This window comes from Dama dama, chromosome 31 (assembly GCF_033118175.1).
Source record: "Dama dama isolate Ldn47 chromosome 31, ASM3311817v1, whole genome shotgun sequence".
Lineage (NCBI taxonomy): Eukaryota > Metazoa > Chordata > Mammalia > Artiodactyla > Cervidae > Dama > Dama dama.
In genome coordinates, this window is record NC_083711.1 from 24,102,734 (window position 1) to 24,121,344 (window position 18,611).

Here is an 18,611-nt window from a genome sequence, read left to right on the forward strand (position 1 = left end):
ATAGAAACAGATAAAGGCAGGGGAAAACTATCATTCCCTGAATGAATAACAAAAGTTTTCTTGTTCATTCTGTTGTTGTTGTTGTTTAGTCAGCCGTTAAGTTGTGCCCAACTCTTTTGCAACGCCACAGACTGTAGCCCACCAAGGCTCCCCCGTCCGTGGGATTTCTCAGGCAAGAATACTGGAGTGGGTTGCCATTTCCTTCTCCAGGGATCTTCTCTACCCAGGGATGGAACCTGCACCTCCTGCATTGGCAAGCAGGTTCTTTACCACTTAGCCACCAGGGAAGCTCCTTGTTCATTTAGCCTCCCTCCTAAAAATTATTCCCAACTGATCAACCTGTAAACAACATGGTATATTTTTTGAGGTCAAGGACAATTTTGGATTAAATTGATGAAATCAAATGGGATAATATACTCTCTTTCTCCTTTCTTTTAATTACACCTTCCTCTTCTCTTATTTTCTTTCTTACTTGCTTTTTGCTTTCGTCATCACTTCCTTATTCCCCTCAACTTTTCATCTCTATTTCCTTCCATTTTTTCTTCCTTTCTTTACACTCTTATCTTTTCAATAGAAACTGTGTTGATTTATAACAGAGTATATGTGGTAAAGTTAATAGACTAGTAGAGTAAATAAGGTCTAAAGAAAGAAGGAACCAAATGGATACAATATACAGGGTCAGCACAACTATTAATATATATGTTTTAGATTCCCTGGAAACCCATGCCAAAAACAAAACATTAAACGTTGCATAACTTTAATTATGAGATAAGTTGAATAATACCAGTTCCATAGGAAGACAGATTTCTTCTGAACCCTCAATTATAAAGGAAATTTTGCATTTTTGACCTTAAAGTGTAGTAAGGCATTAAAAAGCATGCACTAAGAAATTTTATAGTAAACATGTGGGTGTATATCGTATACCTCTTATTCAAAGATAAATAAACTGCAATGACTGAGAAAACAATGTTACAATTGAATCAAGAATATACTACAAGGGATTAAGATCATTTTATCCAAGATGCAGTCCACAGAGATCCCATCTCCCGTGATCGAAGTATCACTTCTCTCAGCCATGTTTTTGGTTTTTAGTAGGAGATACCAGGAGTTTGTCTCTTTGCAAATACCATTCATATGGTAGAGAGTGGCTACCAGACTGACCCTATCAATTTCTCTCTGGTTCTTAATACAGTAGCTTGTACAAAGGGGTAAATTAGTCAGGGGAAGAAAATTTTTTCTACTGGCATTTGTTTTTCCTTTTGTTTGTCATGAAATTTTGAGTTGAGATCAGAAAATCTAAAATTAATTAAGCTTACTTGTTTTCTAAGAGCTAACATATGGCTGGGTAAGCGCTAGGTGAGTTGTTATAAATGTGTTAAATGAATGAGCTATCTTAGTTACAATGTGTCCAGTTCAGTCATGATGCTTGTGGAATTGCCCACGTGTCCCCACTCTCCTAGTGGGATGCTTCGCCACCCATTGCCTCAAATTCCTTTCATTCACCCTTCTCCTGCCTATTAAAATGCTCTCTCCTACCTTCTGTCCTGCCAAATCGATCCCTCTCTTTCCCTCCAATTGAAAGGGAAGGCCCATTCTTCTAAACCATTTTCAGACTAATCCCATCTGGTTCCATTCATTACTTAAACCTTTTGGGGTGTGAAATGAGCTACAGTGCCTGACTGCAGCATTTGCAACATTTGCTATTATTCTTTGCAGCTTTAGTGAGTCCAAAAGCTTAAAACACCCCTACCTAAGCTCCAGCTTCAGGGAGGAATTCTTATCACAGCATACACAGTCTAAGGAGGGAGACAAAAGAAAGGAAACCGACAAGGGGCCTGAGAAGAGTCAGATTTAATGCTGTGCAAGACGCCTTGGGACAGGCTTCTTTTTCTCTCTAGAATTCTTCTCTGAGTGTATTTTTATGCTCCATATATGACCTCAAAAATAATAATGGTGGGTTGCATTTATATGCTTCTTTTCTTGCAGAGAATAAGGTTCCCCTGAAGCCAGGGGAGCCTTTTGAGGGTGCACAGTGTACAAAAATGGTAATGAAGTCTTAGAAATAGGCAGTCAGGGGGCATTACATTGTCATCAACGTGATGCTGCATGGATGCATTTTTATGTGGCACGAAACTGCAGATTTCAAACAGTTATGCAAATATGCACAGAGTTATCTAAATCTGCAAAGCTGGGACCTTTTCAAAATTAAAAAAAAAAAAAAATGCAAACTCCAGCTGTAATCTTGACAGAATGCCTCTCTAAAACTGAACAACTGGTTTTCTCTCAAAGAGGAAACTGAGTCAGGGACGGCTTCAGTTACATGCTTCAATTAAAGAACTGAGTGTAATATATTCTCAACAATTCAGTTTCTCAGTTCTGAGATTTTGTTTCTATGAACTAAATAGTGACTTAACACACGGTTGCCAGCCTTTTATTTTGCCAAGAATATTTTAAATGTATCCTTATCATCTCCATCATTTTCTAAAATAAGAAATAGTTTATCATAAACTTCCTCTGCTGCTTATATTTTGTTTATTGCTAATACCAATTGGAAGACATCATATTTGGTTTGAAAAAGGTGAGTTCAGCTTGGCAGGGTATGAAATGCAGGTATTCTCTCTCAAATTAAGTTCTAACTTTTAATATCCAGCACTGATGCCTGGAAATGTTTGTTTGAACCAATGGGCTCTACACACCACCCTTAGGTTGCTGATATCAATATTTACAATAAAAGTTAATTATGTGAGTACTTTAGAAGTTTTTCCAAGAGAACGTTTTACCCAGTTGTTCTGAGTATCCCAAAACAATATACGTGCACCATTAACTGCAGCTTTTTTTTTCTTATGTAAAGTTTGAGGTTGCAAATTTAGAACACAAGCTTAGAATACAAGCTAGATGTCTGTCATTTTGTCCACATACATACATAATCTATTTTTCTCAGTCAGCTAGTGAAAACATAACTACGGAACAGTACTTGAGAATCCCAGGTAGAACATTCAGCATTTACTAAATATTCTTCATCCTTAAAGCTTTGCCTCTAGTCTTCCTCTCTTCTGACAGAGGCTTGTGTTAAAAATATAACTGAAAGTCCCACCACAGTGCAGTACCAGCGATAGGTGTGTGATAAACAGATATTAGATTAAAAACTGATTTATAAATAATTTTCAGTATTTTTTTCAATTTCGTTTTGCTTACACTTTTCTTTGAATTTCCACAGAAATTAATACATCTCCTCAGGATCTATCTTTAAAAGACAACTAAGCAATAGACTAAAAACAGCCAGAGACAAAGCAAGCCTTAAATCCACAACCTTAATGTATATTTTTAATGAATAACTTTTCTAAATGTTCCCCCATGTAGTCACAAGTGCTGTCAAATGACAAAACTAAATCAATTTAATAACAGGTTGATGTCATTTATTCAAGGGGAAGGACTTCCCCCAGTGACTCAGTGATAAAGAATCCACCTGCAATGCAAGAGACGCGGGAGACGCGGGTTCGATCCCTGGGTCAGGAAGATCCTCTGGAGAAGGAAATGGCAACCCACTTCAGCATTCCTGCCGGAGAATCCCATGAACAGAGGAGCCTGGCAGGCTACAGTCCATGGGGTTTCAAAGAGTCAGACGTGACTGAACACACACATACACATGCATTCAAGAAAAAATAGCCCATGGATTGGAGGGGACAGTGCCTCACATGCAGTGGAGCACTATTACCAAGGGATTTGGGGCAGGAGTGAGTTTTATAGAATGCTAGAAGAGGCAAGGCAGAAACCGGGTACCACTGGCTGAAAGGCCAAGGATTTCCTTATAGGCTCCCAGGCTACCAGGTCCTGTTTTCTAGGGTAAGGTGAGCCAGCTAAGGCAGAAAGTGAAGAAGAACTAAAGAGCCTCTTGATGAAAGTGAAAGAGGAGAGTGAAAACGTTGGCTTAGAGCTCAACATTCAGAAAATTAAGATCATGGCATCCGGTCCCATCACTTCATAGCAAATAGATGGGGAAACAGAGGAAACAGTGGCTGACTTTATTTTTGGGGGGATCCAAAATCACTGCAGATGGTGACTGCAGCCATGAAATTAAAAGATGCTTACTCCTTAGAAGGAAAGTTATGACCAACCTAGACAGCATATTAAAAAGCAGAGACATTACTTTGCCAACAAAAGTTCATCTGGTCAAGGCTATGGTCTTTCCAGTGGTCATGTATGAATGTGAGAGTTGGACTGTGAAGAAAGCTGAGCACTGAAAAATTGAGGCTTTTGAACTGTGGTGTTGGAGAAGACTCTTGAGAGTCCCCTGGACTGCAAGGAGACCCAACCAGTCCATCCTGAAGATCAGTCCTGGGTGTTCATTGGAAGGACTGATGTTGAAGCTGAAACTTCAATACTTTGGCCACCTCATGTGAAGAGTTGACTCATTGGAAAAGACCCTGATGCTGGGAGGGATTGGGGGCATAAGGAGAAGGGAACAACAGAGGATGAGATGGCTAGATGGCATCCCCAACTCGATGGACATGAGTTTGAGTAAACTCCGGGAGTTTGTGATGGACAGGGAGGCCTGGCGTGCTGCGATTCATGGGGTCGCAAAGAATCGGACATGACTGAGTGACTGAACTGAACTGAACTGAGCCAGCTAAACCTGAGTTGGAGGATTATGACTGGTGTTACATTTTCTTGACAGTGAAGCGCTTCCTGTAAGTGTAGGCTGACTTAGAATTAGATTTGCGACATGGACCAGGCCCCTGGGTGATGTTCATTTTGTGAATCCTGATGTATGAATTAATTTATGAGTGCCTTAAACAGATTGCTTAGGTCCACTCATTTTGTCACAAATGGCAAAATTTTATTCTTTGGTACCTGTTCCTCTGTTGATGGGCACATAGGTTGCTTCCATATTTTGGTTTGTAAATAATACTGCTGTCAACATTGAAATGCATGTATCTTCTTAAGTGAGTGTTTTCCTTTTCTTTGGATGTCTTTATTCCTGTTTTCTTTTCTGAGCTATAACAGCTATATTTTATATAAGTCTTTAAAAAACATAATTATTCTTCCCACATGGAAGGAATATATTAAACTTTAGCAATAATAGGAGTAAGACTCATTTTCCCTTGGGTAAATCCATTTTAGACTTTATTGAAGGACTGGTCATTGATTTGTGTGCTTCAGTTATTTTCATCTGTTTATAAAATGAAAGTGCAAGTGATAAATCCTGGGACATTACATAGGAGTTTCATTGTTCCAGCTTTCTGTTCAGTGGATGAAAGCTACTAGACACTTTCAAGGTCTTTAAGGTATTGAATGACCTGAAAGAGAGAGGAAACACCCTCTCCTTAGTTCTTTTCCTCTTACTGATCATAACAGGCATGAGTCTTCCTTGGAAACTCCTCTGCGTACAGAGGTAGGAAATGTTCAGCATTGACAATCATCTGGGAAAGACACTGGGACGTCTTTTGAAGAGGCAGTGGGCGGGTAATGATATTCCACAATATTGTAAAGTAATTAGCCTCCAACAAATATAAGTAAATGAAAAAAATAAATAAATAAGATAGGAACAGCATCATCTCTGTGCCAGACAGGAGACGTGAGCAGGCACCAGGATGTCTCTAACCTAAAGGCATGGTTTAAATGAAGATTGAAGTCTAGAATAAATAAAAGGCAGGAAAAAGTAAAAACAGAAGCCAAAAGTTTCCAGCCTAAGCCTAGAAAAGAGTGGATAATTAAAAGAAATCTTCCATGAAGGCTCACAGTTGACAGAACAGCTGCTACAGGCTTTCAAAGATAAGAAAGGCCAGTAACTTAATGTTTTTTGTCACATAGAGGTGTGTAGCCCATTCTGGCTCACTGGTTGACACTCAGAGGGCCAGGCTACATATTCCCTCTTTTAGAACAATCAGATAGCTTCTGACTTTAAGATAGTTATTCATAGGCTTTGCATTGAATAAAATATCAAGAACAGAGCGACTAAAGTAAACACCGAAGATCTCCTTTTTCTATGTTCTTAGACAATGTGCATGTTCTTAAAAGGTGAATTACACTCAACAGGAAAAAAAATTTAATAAATTATGGTGCAGCAAGTCTGTGAAGTTGTCATTATAATTGACCATTATGGAAATTTCTGGACAACATAGAAAACTCAAATGACAAACTCAGACACTCAAGTGATGCATGCACTGATCTTAACTCGGTTAAATAACATATATGAGCAGGCAAACAAGAACTAGAAGTATTAAGCAAACATTAAAATGACATTTTATGTCATTGTGAGTAATTCTTCTACAGATCTATACCATCTTTTAGACATTAAAACACTTGCAGTTTAATATTAAAATGTTAATCTCTTTGTCATAAATTCCATGGTTTATTTCAATGTCCACAGCATTAAATAACTAGTAGTTTCATTTATGGTTTTGTTGTTGTTGTTGTTTGTGTTTTTATTTTGTTCATGGGTTTTTCCCTAGGACTGGAAACTCATCCATGCCAACCTTTTCTACGGGAGGTGGACCGTTTGTAAAATTAAACACAGCACCTAATGGCAGCTTAATACTAACACCAAGGTAGGTTACAAAATGTGTTCTTTGATTAGATGTACATGGACCAAATAATAGATTTCAAAGCCAGTCAAATTTTGAAGCCATCACATACTGGCCATATAATTTTGAAAGGTATTTAACTTTTTGTTATTCAAGTAATTGCAAACAATATCTAATCTACCCTATTGGATAACATTACCTAATCCATATATATGGTAAGATGATCAAATGAAGTATTGCAGTGTAACTAAATAGCACACAGAGATTCAAAAAGTTTTACTTCAATATCCTTTTTATCCCTACTCTTGGATTTAAAAAAAGTAAATCCCATAGAAATAAATTGTGAGTTGAGATAAATAGGTACATGTTGATCAGATGATAAAGAGTGATGCCATTATCTATCACCAAAAGAGAAGAAAGAGAAAACAAAAAGTCATGATTTTTTTTTCCTAGCAAATGTGTACATGCTAAGTTGCTTCAGTTGTATCCCACTCTTTGTGATCCTATGGACTATAGCCTACCAGGCTCCTCTGACCAGGTGATTTTCCAGGCAAGAATACTGGAATGGATTGCCATGCCTTCCTCCAGGGGATCTTCCCCACCCAGGGATTAAACCCTTTTCTCAGGCATCTCCTGCATTGGCAGGTGAGTTCCTTACCACTAAAGCAGCCTGGGAAGCCCCTTCCTAGCAAATAAAACATGGATATTCAGTGAAGGAATCCAGACTCTAAGTTGTGCCTGCATTTCTCTTTTGCTCTTTAAAATTAGGTTTGTTTTCACTCATGTTTTAAAAAGCATCATCTTTCCTGTATTCAAATATCTGTTTTAGCTTAGATTATGTCATTTCTTCTGTTCGGGCATTAATGTCAACTTCAGTTGAAATTGGCTTCAAATTTTACAGCTCCATTAAAGGCCAGCTTGAAGATGGGTGGAGAAAGTAACTTTAAGAAAAGACTATAACTACAAGAATTTAAGATATTATTGCTGGTATATTAGGTTGTAGTTTTTGGTTTAACATATTAAATGGTGAAAAGTGAAATTATATAATTATTCAGCTATTCATGAAAAATTGCCATTTCTGTAAGTTCAACCAGTAAAACAAATTGTTAAAGGAGTATTTTTAGTACTAAAGTACTTTGCAGTTGAATATTTTATATGAATGCTTGCAGAGCTTTAGCTGATATTATTAGTCTCATCGGGGGTGAAGCAAAGAATCTGCAAGATCTCCTTTTGTAGATTTCCTTTTAATAAGGCATGTCTAAATTTACATTACCATTACAGATGTTAGGCAGCTGAGAATGTCTCTCATTTATATTTTACAGACATTTAAGGATGAGTTAGGAAAAAAGGGAAAAGTATTAAATATTTTCATATTAATTATATATATGTATAAAATAAGAACTAGGTTATTCCATGTTTATCAACAAAATCCCAGTATCATTGTACATTGATGTCTCTATTGTATGTAGGTTTGTGTTATTTGAAAGAGATACCATTTATAGACAGAGATACTTGGAACTTTCAGTACATCAATAAGCCAGGACATTCTTAATCTCTTTCTTGATTAGCCACATATACTGGGTTGGCAGGAAATCAGATATATTTGCATTTAGTTAATATATTTATTTATTTATTGAAGAGACAGGTTTATTGCCCGATGTAATGTGGTGTTTTGAAAATGCTCTTTCACTAGTGGTCATAATAACAAAATAAGAGAAGGAAGAAGATATCAAGGAGTTTGATTCTTCTATCTACGGAGAACCATAATACCAGCAACTTGGCCTGATATAACTGGAAATGTAGAATTGCACTACTTCCAGCACTGGGCTTCCCTTTTCTTTGTCTTGTAGTCCTAGATATAAGCAGATTTTGATTTTATACCTGTTGGTTGAGAATGTGGTCTAGATACAGGATGTAGAGTGCTTATCAACACTTTGCCACTCAGTCGCTCAATCATGTCCAACTCTTTGCAACACCATGGACTGTAGCCTGGCAGGCCCCCCTGTCCAGGCAAGAATGGAATTTTCTGGGCAAGAATACTGGAGTGGGTTGCTATTTTCTACTCCAGGGAATCTTCCTGACCCAGGGATCGAACCTGCATCTTCTGCATCTCATGCATTGAATGCTTATCATGTGACCAACTCTGTGGTATAAACATTACGATGCTACAGAGGGTATTTCCAGTTCATATAAAAGCTCTGTGACTTACGTAGTACTTCTCCACTCGAAGGTTGAGGAAACAAGCTTGGTATTGATAAGTGACTTGGACACATTCACAAAGCTGGATGCAACATGAGACTTTAAGCCTACCCTACTATATTGTGAATGCTCCAAGGCAGCATATTACTTTAAATAGCAGTTCTGGACAGGAAAAAGAAAGAAAAAGGGCGAATGTTGTTGGGCAAATATAGGGAGAGAATTTAGTTCAGTTTGTCAACACAGTAGATACAGACATCCATTTGTATCCCAGTGTTGCCCCACTGGACTGGGAGTAAGACACAGCATCATGGCATTGTCTATTTTCCCATAGGGGGGCTAACCTAGCTCTGACTCCAGGACCAAAGACCAGAACAGTTACTCTATTTTTCTCTAATCTCTCTAAATGTACCTGGACGAATGGACTCACTGCTCACTCTGACTGCAAGTGAAGCCTCTTGCCACTCTATTCTGAGACTACATGTGTGCTTGTGTATGCGAAGTTTGATTAAGCAAAACACATGAAGAATGAGGTGCTGAGCTCACTTTAATTTTCTGGTTATCTGTTAAGTTAGCCAAAAACTTCTCTGTGCTTGCTGAAAAGAAATCCATCCATTTTCTACAGACAACATAACATTAAGCATTGCTTATGGCATCTGGTCCCATCACTTCATGGCAAATAGATGGGGAAACAGTGGAAACAGTCTCAGACTTTATTTTTGGGGGCCTCAAAATCACTGCAGATGGTGACTGCAGCCATGAAATTAAAAGACGCTTACTCCTTGGAAGGAAAGTTATGACCAACCTAGATAGCATATTAAAAAGCAGAGACATTACTTTGCCAACAATGGTCCATTGGTCCATTGGTCCATGGTCAAGACTGTGGTTTTTCCAGTGGTCATGTATGAATGTGAGAGTTGGACTGTGAAGAAAGCTGAGCACCGAAAAATTGATGCTTTTGAACTGTGGTGTTGGAGAAGACTCTTGAGAGTCCCTTGGACTGCAAGGAGATCCAACCATTCCATCTTGAAGGAGATCAGTCCTGGGTGTTCATTGGAAGGACTGATGCTGAAGCTGAAACTCCAATACTTTGGCCACCTCATGCGAAGAGTTGACTCATTTGAAAAGACCCTGATGCTGGGAGGGATTGGGGGCAGGAGGAGAAGGGGACAACAGAGGATGAGATGGCTGGATGGCATCACTGACTCGATGGGCATGAGTCTGAGTAAGGAGTTCGTGATGGATAGGGAGGCCTGGCGTGCTGCGATTCATGGGGTCTCAAAGAGTCGGACATGACTGAGCAACTGAACCGAACTGAGCTGATGGTAGATGTAGTAAGTTTGGATGAAATGGGACATCGTCATGGAAAATATCCTAAAAACTGCTTATCTCCTAACCCTAGATGAATAACAGAAGGAGAGTTAACTGAGGCTTCTTCTTTGGGGAATGTTGAATGCATACTGATACATCTATAGAAAGTGAAATTTGCTCAGTCGTGTCTGACTCTTTGTGACCCCATGGACTATACAGCCCATGGAATTCTCTAGGCCAGAATACTGGAGTGGGTAGCCTTTCCCTTCTCCAGGGGGTCTCCCAACCCAGGGATCGAACCCAGGTCTTGTGCGTTGCAGGCGGATTCTTTACCAACTGAGTTATCAGGGAAGCCATATAAATACATCTATATCTATAGATAGACATCTATATCTAGATACCTACATGCATGTTGCTTATTAATAAAATGTACATTTCCTTATATTTCAATTGGATATGTCTACTCTAAAGAATTTGCCCATTAGACAGCATGAATGCCTGGGATCAAATACTTATGTATGTTCCAGAAACATTGAATTGCTCTGATTGTGCTTATTATCTCACATGGATCTTGGGTCATGTTTTGTGTTTTCTTGGTTTGTTCTTTCCTAAAATTTCAAGCAGCTAAACAACATGCACAAGAGATGCTGCTAAATATTTACATAGTAACTGTTAAAATTATATATAGTTGTGTGTTTTAATATAAGTGATAGCTACATAGCTGCACCAGGAGTGTTGGCAAGCTCTTTAATTCCTTGTATTATACTGATCTCTAGTGGTTGGTAAGTATAACATTTCAAAACAATTTTTCTTTAAAAGAGAATTCTTGGCTTTGAAAAAAGCTGGTGTCCAAATATTTAAACAGGTAGTGAGTTTTTAATTATTTATGTCCGCACTTTATGTGCCTGTTTACGTGTCTGTCTCCTTTTGATTTATTCAAATTGAATTCCCTGAGCCTCACACACGGTGTTGGGCACCGAGGCACATTCTGTATTACAGAATGATGAAATCCAAGGTTGATTCACAGAAGCTAACAGTAGGCATGGTTTATGGAATACTCATTCTGTATAATGCACAATAATAATTCCATTGCAAATATTTCATTTCTCACAAAACTCCAATAAGGTACTGTGCCCCAATTAATGGATATAAAAACTGAGCCTCGGAAATATTGAGCAACTTATCTAAAATCACCTGCGTTGCAGAGTTAAAGGTTCAAACTCAGCTTTATTTGACTTTCAATTGAAGACTCTCTGCTGTGCATTTCAGCCTCCCTACACTTTGAGTATGACATATTTAAAAGCCCATTTTACTAAAGAGAAAAAATAGGATAACCTATAATACCATGTTTAGTTTGAAATGTTATGTGCACCATTTTTTAAATATAGTTGCTCTTCTATTACAGCGAAAAGTGCTTAGAGGATTCACTGATTCTGCTACAATGTAACTATAAATGTAAGTAAATATTTCCTCTTGTTCTCCTTCAAGCCTTCAGTTTAATGTCCTGGAGTCGCTGTCACCTTAAATTATTTTGTAGTAGCCCATTCAATTTTCAGGATCAGAGGAAATTCACCAAAATTAACTAGAGGCTCTTTCTTCAATTATCTTAATAGCATGTGGGAAAAAACTGGTGACTCGAGAAGTTAGCCCGAAGATTGTCGGAGGAAATGACTCCAGAGAAGGAGCCTGGCCTTGGGTGGTTGCTCTGTATTTCAACGATCAACAGGTCTGCGGAGCTTCTCTGGTGAGCAGGGATTGGCTGGTGTCAGCTGCCCACTGCGTGTATGGGTGAGTGTGACATCACTTCCCCAAGGAGGGACCCTGGCAGACCCTGTGTATCCCATTTCAGGCAGCCTCCCCAAATCCTCCCAGCAGGGAAACACGCCCACTGTTTATAACACTATAAACTGTCCAGTAGTTTCCCCATGGAAGTCATGTATAAAAATGAAGAACAATTAAAACTCATTTTCATTAGATTCCTGCCTCAAGTATTATGTTTCCCACACACATAAAAATTGAAATTTCCACCTATTCACAAGGTAAGCATTTTTAAAAGTATAAAATGAGCTTTTACTATATAATTTGTGCTGGTTATCAGTCAGTTAGGACAATATTTATTGTCATTAAGTCATCAGCGTCAAAAAATGTATGTATCACTAGATCTCGAGTTACAAATTAAAAATGTGCTCTTTGAAATTCCTATGCAAGCACCTTGCTGTGAATTAGCATAAAAAGGTTTCTTTAGTTCTCAAGTCAGATCTGTTTTGATGCTGGTGCTGCTGCTAAGTTGCTCCAGTCATCTCCCACTCTGTGTGACCCTATGGACTGCAGTCCGCCAGGCCCCTCTGTCCATGAGGTTTTCCAGACAAGGATTCTGGAGTAGGTTGCCATGCCTTCCTCGAGGGAATCTTCCCAACCCAGGGACCGAACCTAGGTGTCCTGCATTGCAGGCAGATTCTTTACTGCCAAGCCACCAGGGAAGCCTGTTTTGATGCCAACTGTAACTAAAACTTAGAACTAAGATCAACCATGTCTAATGCTCTTCTTGTAGTATAATTTGACAAAGTACATGCGGAATTCTAGGATCTGTCTTCTCCCTTTAGAGCAGCCATCCTTAGAGCAGTAGAAATGAGAAATGTAGTGGAGAAATGGGAAATGAGAGTGGATGAAATGAGAGAAATGAGAAATGAGGAGAAATGAGAGTGGATGGAGGAGGTAGAAAATAAACATCAATATTCCTGGGTCCAAGAACGTGTTAATTTCTTCAGCCGCCTGAAAGATGGCACCTCTTTAGGTAATTATACTCCAACATTTCTGAATTAGGTCAGAAAAAGGTAGCTTCCTCATAGATTCATGAGTCCTGACAAGGGTGATTTCCTGCCCCTGATTGAGTAGAAGTGGCCTCCAGGAAATGACCTTAGCTGTGAGGGTTAGAAGGAGCCTCAAACATCCAGAATCTCGGAGTGAAAAAGTGCCATGTGTGTGCAGAATGGAAGAGGCAACTGTCGTTAAGCAGGTTAAAAGACTAACTTTGTACAAACACAGACACAGAAAGTTCTTGGATGAATGGGGGTAAACTGTCAGCCACAAAGGCAGTCAGAATTGTTTGGGAGACAGGAGGGCCAGGGAGAATGAGTATGAATGAATTGAGCCTGTGAGGAAATACCATCATACCAGAATGAGAGTGAGCTCACAACGAGAATGCTGGGAGCCTAGAAGTGAGGACCCTGATCTGCAGTTTGGCCGTTTACCTGGGCTTCACAAGGACTCTCCAGGGTAAGGTCTGTCTGCTTCTAAAGTTCTCAGAGTCTATGCATTACACTCTGTATCTGGGTCACAATACTATAGCCTCTCCCGTATCTAAACTGCACCTTCTTGACTTTGCTGCTTCTTGATAATTCTATTTTAATCTTTTTTTTCTCCCATATCATAAAAAAAATCTGTGGCCCAGTCAATTTTCCCACTCCCTTCAAAACATGACTTCAACCTTTACTTATACATACTCTATGTGTTGGGCATGTCACCAATGGGTAACCTATATCCTAACTATGTTACAGGTAAAAGGTATCTTTAGCTAGAAATTCAATGTTTTCTGCTGCACCATAGGTAGGTCTTAGTAAGACATCAACCTCCTGTATTAACATCAGGTTTGGTAAGTTCATCCACTTGACATTCTTACAGAACATATGCTTTCTAAATATCAACCAGGCTTGCAGTGACATTAATGACATCTTTCAATTATCTACTTTACAGATGCACTTATTATGGGTTAGGGATACCAGTAGCATCTTTTCAAACCACAAATGCATAAAGGAAATGGAAAAACAGTTTCATCTAATATAAACACATGTTCAGTCGTACAGGACATAAAATGACTTTCCACACAGTTTTCAATCCGAACAAAGGCAAGCAAGGGTAAGCTGTGACAGAACTGTGATGGTTCAGACTTCTCCTCAGCAACCTTGCTTTGCACGCACTCTCCTTAGCGTACAATACCTCCGTGGTATTATATCTCATTCTTTTTCAGTTGCCAGGAGTTTTCTTGCTTTCTTATTTATGTCTCTAACCAAGAAAGTTTCTGATATTATTTCAGAGAGCTTTATCCAAAAAAATATTCTTACAAATATGCTAATACTGCCTCTGATTTTTAAAACTCTACTTATACAGTGAAAAAGCTTAATTTCCTAATAAAAAGGAGAACCCAAATCAAGAAACTTACTAAAGCCATACCATACAAATAACCTGTGCGTGTGTGCACATTAAGTCACTTCAGTCATATCTGACTGGAGCCCACCAGGCTCCTGGACTTCTCTGTCCATGGGATTCTCCAGGCAAGAATACTGAAGTGGGTCTCAATACCCTTCTCCAGAGGATCTTTCAGACCCAGGGATCAAACCCACATTTCTTATGTATCCTGCATTGGCAGGTGGGTTCTTTACCACCAGAGCCACCTGGGAAGCTAGTGACCTGACCTGACCTGACCTGACATCGATGTAAATCTGCTCCAGAAGTTTCCACCTGTGGATAGGTAAACGGTTTAATTGGACAGTTCTGTCTGCATTTGTATGTTTACACCCCCTTTCCCATCCCTCAGCTTCAGTATTCCTGGATGTCACTAAACTTCTCTGTGCTTCTTCCATTTCTTCTTTACTGTTGTATCTTTTTTTTTTTTCCCAACCTTATAAGAGATATTTGGAAAGTATGGGTTGACTTTGCTGTGATTTAAAGACAAGGAAGGTTGACTTCAAATCAAAGAATAGGATTTTGATCCTACTTATGGTACTGACTAAAGGGGAAGCTCCCTTGTGGCTCAGATGGTAAAGAGTCTGCCTGCAATGCAGGAGACCCAGGTTCAATCCTGGGTTGGGAAGATGCCCTGGAGAAGGAATTGGCAAGCCATGGATGCAGGAGCCTGGCAGGTACAGTTCATGGGGTCGCCAAGAGTCAGACACAACTGAGTGACTTCACTTTCCCTTTCACTTTTTCATGGTACTTTCATTGTGTGACTTTGAATCTGTGGGTTTCAGGATCTCATCTGTAGAGTATCCACAGAATATCTACCTCCTAGGGTGATTGCCAGGGCAGAATAAAGATACTCCAATGCTTTTTTTTGCAATGCTTTTGTGAATTAGAGAAATGTGCAATAAAATGTTTATTGTTCCTGCTCAGGAAATGTCCGTGAAAGAAAACTGTAAGTCTTACCCATGAGATATTCAGCACATTTATTTTCTAAATTTTTTTATTGGCATAATTTCAGAGATGCCCCAAAATTGCAAATAATAGTACAGAGAACTCCTATGTACCTTCACTGACATTTACCATTTGTTTATATTTTATGCGATGAGAACTTTCTCATCATTCTTTCATTCCCTCCAATTTGGAGAAATATTTGTTTTCTGAATCATTTGACAGTGCTTCTTTACACTGTGTTCTTTGTTATTTTTTTTTAAACTAAGAACAAGAATATTTTCCTACATAATCACAGAAAATCATGGAAATTAACATACATGCAATACAATTATCTAATTAATTATCTAATACCGTATATATTCACTTTAGTAAATTGTCCCAAATATCTTTTTTAGAACATTTGTAGCTTGTATGTTTTCCACCCAAGAACCGATTAAGGATAATGCACTCAATTTGGTTGCCATGTCTCTTTCATCTTTAATCTAAAATAGCCTTTCTGTTAGCCTTACTGTCTCTGTCTTTCTCAGCCTTTTTTTCTTGTCTTTGATATCTTTTTAACACAAGCAAGTTATTTTATAGAAAGTCCTTATATTTGGGGAAACCCTTCAAGGTTGCTCCCTTGTTGGTCTTGATATATCCCCATTCTTTGAGAATTTCCTTACTTTCTGGCAAAATAAAATGTTCCAGGTCCATCTTGTAGTTTCCCTGCCCTTGCCCTCAAATTAAGCTTTCTATAAGAAATCCCAAATCTATTCAGCAATTTTAGTTCCTTCTACATTTAAAAAAATAATATCGTCCACAGCCCTACAGCTGCTCGTATGCCCTGATTCTAGACCCTCTCGGTGGGCATAGCTCTATACTCTCATAGCTCTATAAATATGAACTCAAAATGGAACAATTCAAATAAAACAGAATACATTTTAGTCTTTTCTCCTTCCATATTTGTAACTCATCTCCAATTATGAGAAAGCTTATTTATGCTGTCCATAAAATATCTATGGATTTGCTCAAGCTTAGAATGGAAAAGTAGTTTGAAAACTGTGAACCACAGCACTATCTAAAGCAACCAGAATTTAATATTGCTTTCATTTTTTTCCCACTGACATATAGCAAAAAGTGTAATCTTAAGTGTCCAATTTGATGAGTTTTGAAAACACATATGCCTGTGTGAACCACACTCTCATCAAGAAATAAAACATTTCCACCACCTGCAAATTCCTCCCTTACCCCTTCCCAGTCATCACCGTCCTTGAAGTAGACCCCAGAAGGGACCAGTGGTCAGTCGGGGTGGGTCACTCGTTTATAAATTTACAGTATGGATCACATCTATCACATGAATAGACATCTATCCATGATGAAATTCCTGGAGAAGGAAATGCAACCCATTCCAACATTTTTGCTGGGAAAATCCCATGAACAGAGGAGCCTGGTGGGCTACAGTCAGTGGGGTCACAAAGAGTTGGACATGACTGAGCACAATGATGAAATTATCATTGACAAGCCTCTTGTCAGTCTTCCATTCTTTAATGTGCTCTTCAGAGAAGATCAAATGCACCATATGGATTACCTCATTTCTTATTAAAACAATTTCTTGAAACAGGTGTTAACATTTCTGAAATAGATGATTTCATAACCAGGTGCTTTGGGATATGACAAGAAACACACGCTACTATTTATACTTTATTTAGTGCTAAATTAACTTACAGTGCTAATAAAACTCTGAAAACCAACTTTTTAAATAGTATTAACTACAGTGAGCGATAGTCGTTCAGTTGTGTCCAACTCTTTGTGACCCCATGGAGCCTGCCAGGCTCCTCTGTCCATGGAAATCTCCTGGCAAGAATACTGGAGTGGGTTGCCATTTCCCTCTTCAGAGGAACTTCCAGACCCAGGGATTGAACTCAGGTCTCCTGGATTGCAGGCAGATTCTTTACCATCTGAGCCACCAACATTAATTAATTAATTGCTACTGCAATTACAGTTTAAAATTTGGATTCTTTTTAATGCCTCAAACATATCAGATAGATCTAGGACACAGAATCTACCCAAATATAATATTTTAAAAATTATTTTATTTCTACTTAAACCTACTCTAAAAAAAATATTGTGGGTTTAGTTTCTCTATCTACCTATTCTTATGGTTTTAGGGGATCAGCTAATAATAAATTATCTCCTTCAGGATTATCTCCTTCAGGTTGCAGAAATCCTGTAACACTTTTTCAAGATTTTAGTAATTTTTACAGATCAAAAAAAGGAAGAGTATTTTCCTAGGTTAGTAGAGATTTCAAGATTAGTGACTTACTGGGTTTTGAGTATGGCATGGGTCTTGATTCCTTTTCCAAGAGATACCAGTTTCCTATCTGGTGTCATCTACTTAAAGTTAAAGTCACCTTTGGCCCATATTATATAACTCATTTCCTTGATGTTATTCTATCAGCACTACTTTTAATAACATACTTTTATTAACAGGTAACTTACTACTATTAGTCCACTTAGAAGTTTTATTTCCTAAATGTTTCAGCATCTGATCTCTGGAGCTACTTCTACTTCGAGAACTAATTCTTCATCTTGGATGGCATTACTGTGTGCTCTCTTCCGTATTTATTCTGTGTAATCACGTGTGCTGATAGGGCTTGATCTGCAACTCCTCTGTCTACCTGGCTGATATGTGCAACACTGGTTGTGCTCAATCTTTCTGACTCCTGGATTGCATCTTGTTTTTCATATATTCCTTCAGTCAGTGAGCACTTCCCTTTTTTTTGTTGTTGTTCTGCTTTTGGCTTCACTGAGTCTTCATCGAGGTGTGTGAGTTCTCTATTGTGGCCCACAGGCTTAGTTTTGGGCTCCTAGTTCCCTGGCCAGGGGTGTAACTTGTGTCCCCTGCATTGGAAGGAGGATTCTTAACCACTGGACCACTAGGGAAGTCCCAGTGAACACTTGCCTTGTGCCAAGCACTGTCCTAAGTTTTAGGGATAATAATGCTCTACAGACAGAATGATGCTTATATTACAGGCTAGGGAGAAGCCTTGCTCACTATTAATCAGGAAGTGATTGACAGTGGGGACTAGATATGAGATATAGACAAGACCAGATCCTAGGCCCTGGTGAGGACTCAGCTGGCCGTGATAAGTGGGATGTGAGACTGTTTGGAAGGCGGAAGAGTGACCTTGTCTAGTCAGGTATCTTTGTAGAGATTCTACTGCTGAGGGGAGCAAGGGTAAATTTTGGGGAACCAGTCAGAAAGAAACAATGGTGGCTCTAAGATTGTGTTAGAGGAAGCTGGACAAATGCCTGGATCTTATCAATACATTCAGATGCTGAGAGTCATCTAAAGTTGCTAGTGATCTCAGAAAGTGAAGCGGAACTAAAGAACTTCTTGATAAGGGTGAA

General features: G+C 38.8%; 1 protein-coding gene across 3 annotated transcripts in view; it reads left to right on the top strand.

The window, feature by feature from the left end:
- TMPRSS15 (transmembrane serine protease 15) overlaps window positions 1-18,611 on the top strand; it is a 137,539-nt gene that overhangs the window by 100,396 nt on the left and 18,532 nt on the right. The window contains exons 20-22 of one of the 3 annotated variants that reach the window (XM_061134102.1): window positions 6,453-6,548; window positions 11,437-11,486; window positions 11,645-11,819. In XM_061134102.1, the coding sequence (XP_060990085.1) occupies window positions 6,453-6,548; window positions 11,437-11,486; window positions 11,645-11,819 (321 nt within the window). The remainder of the gene's footprint in view (window positions 1-6,452; window positions 6,549-11,436; window positions 11,487-11,644; window positions 11,820-18,611) is intronic. The other 2 variants (XM_061134104.1, XM_061134103.1) reach the window with 2 other exon arrangements.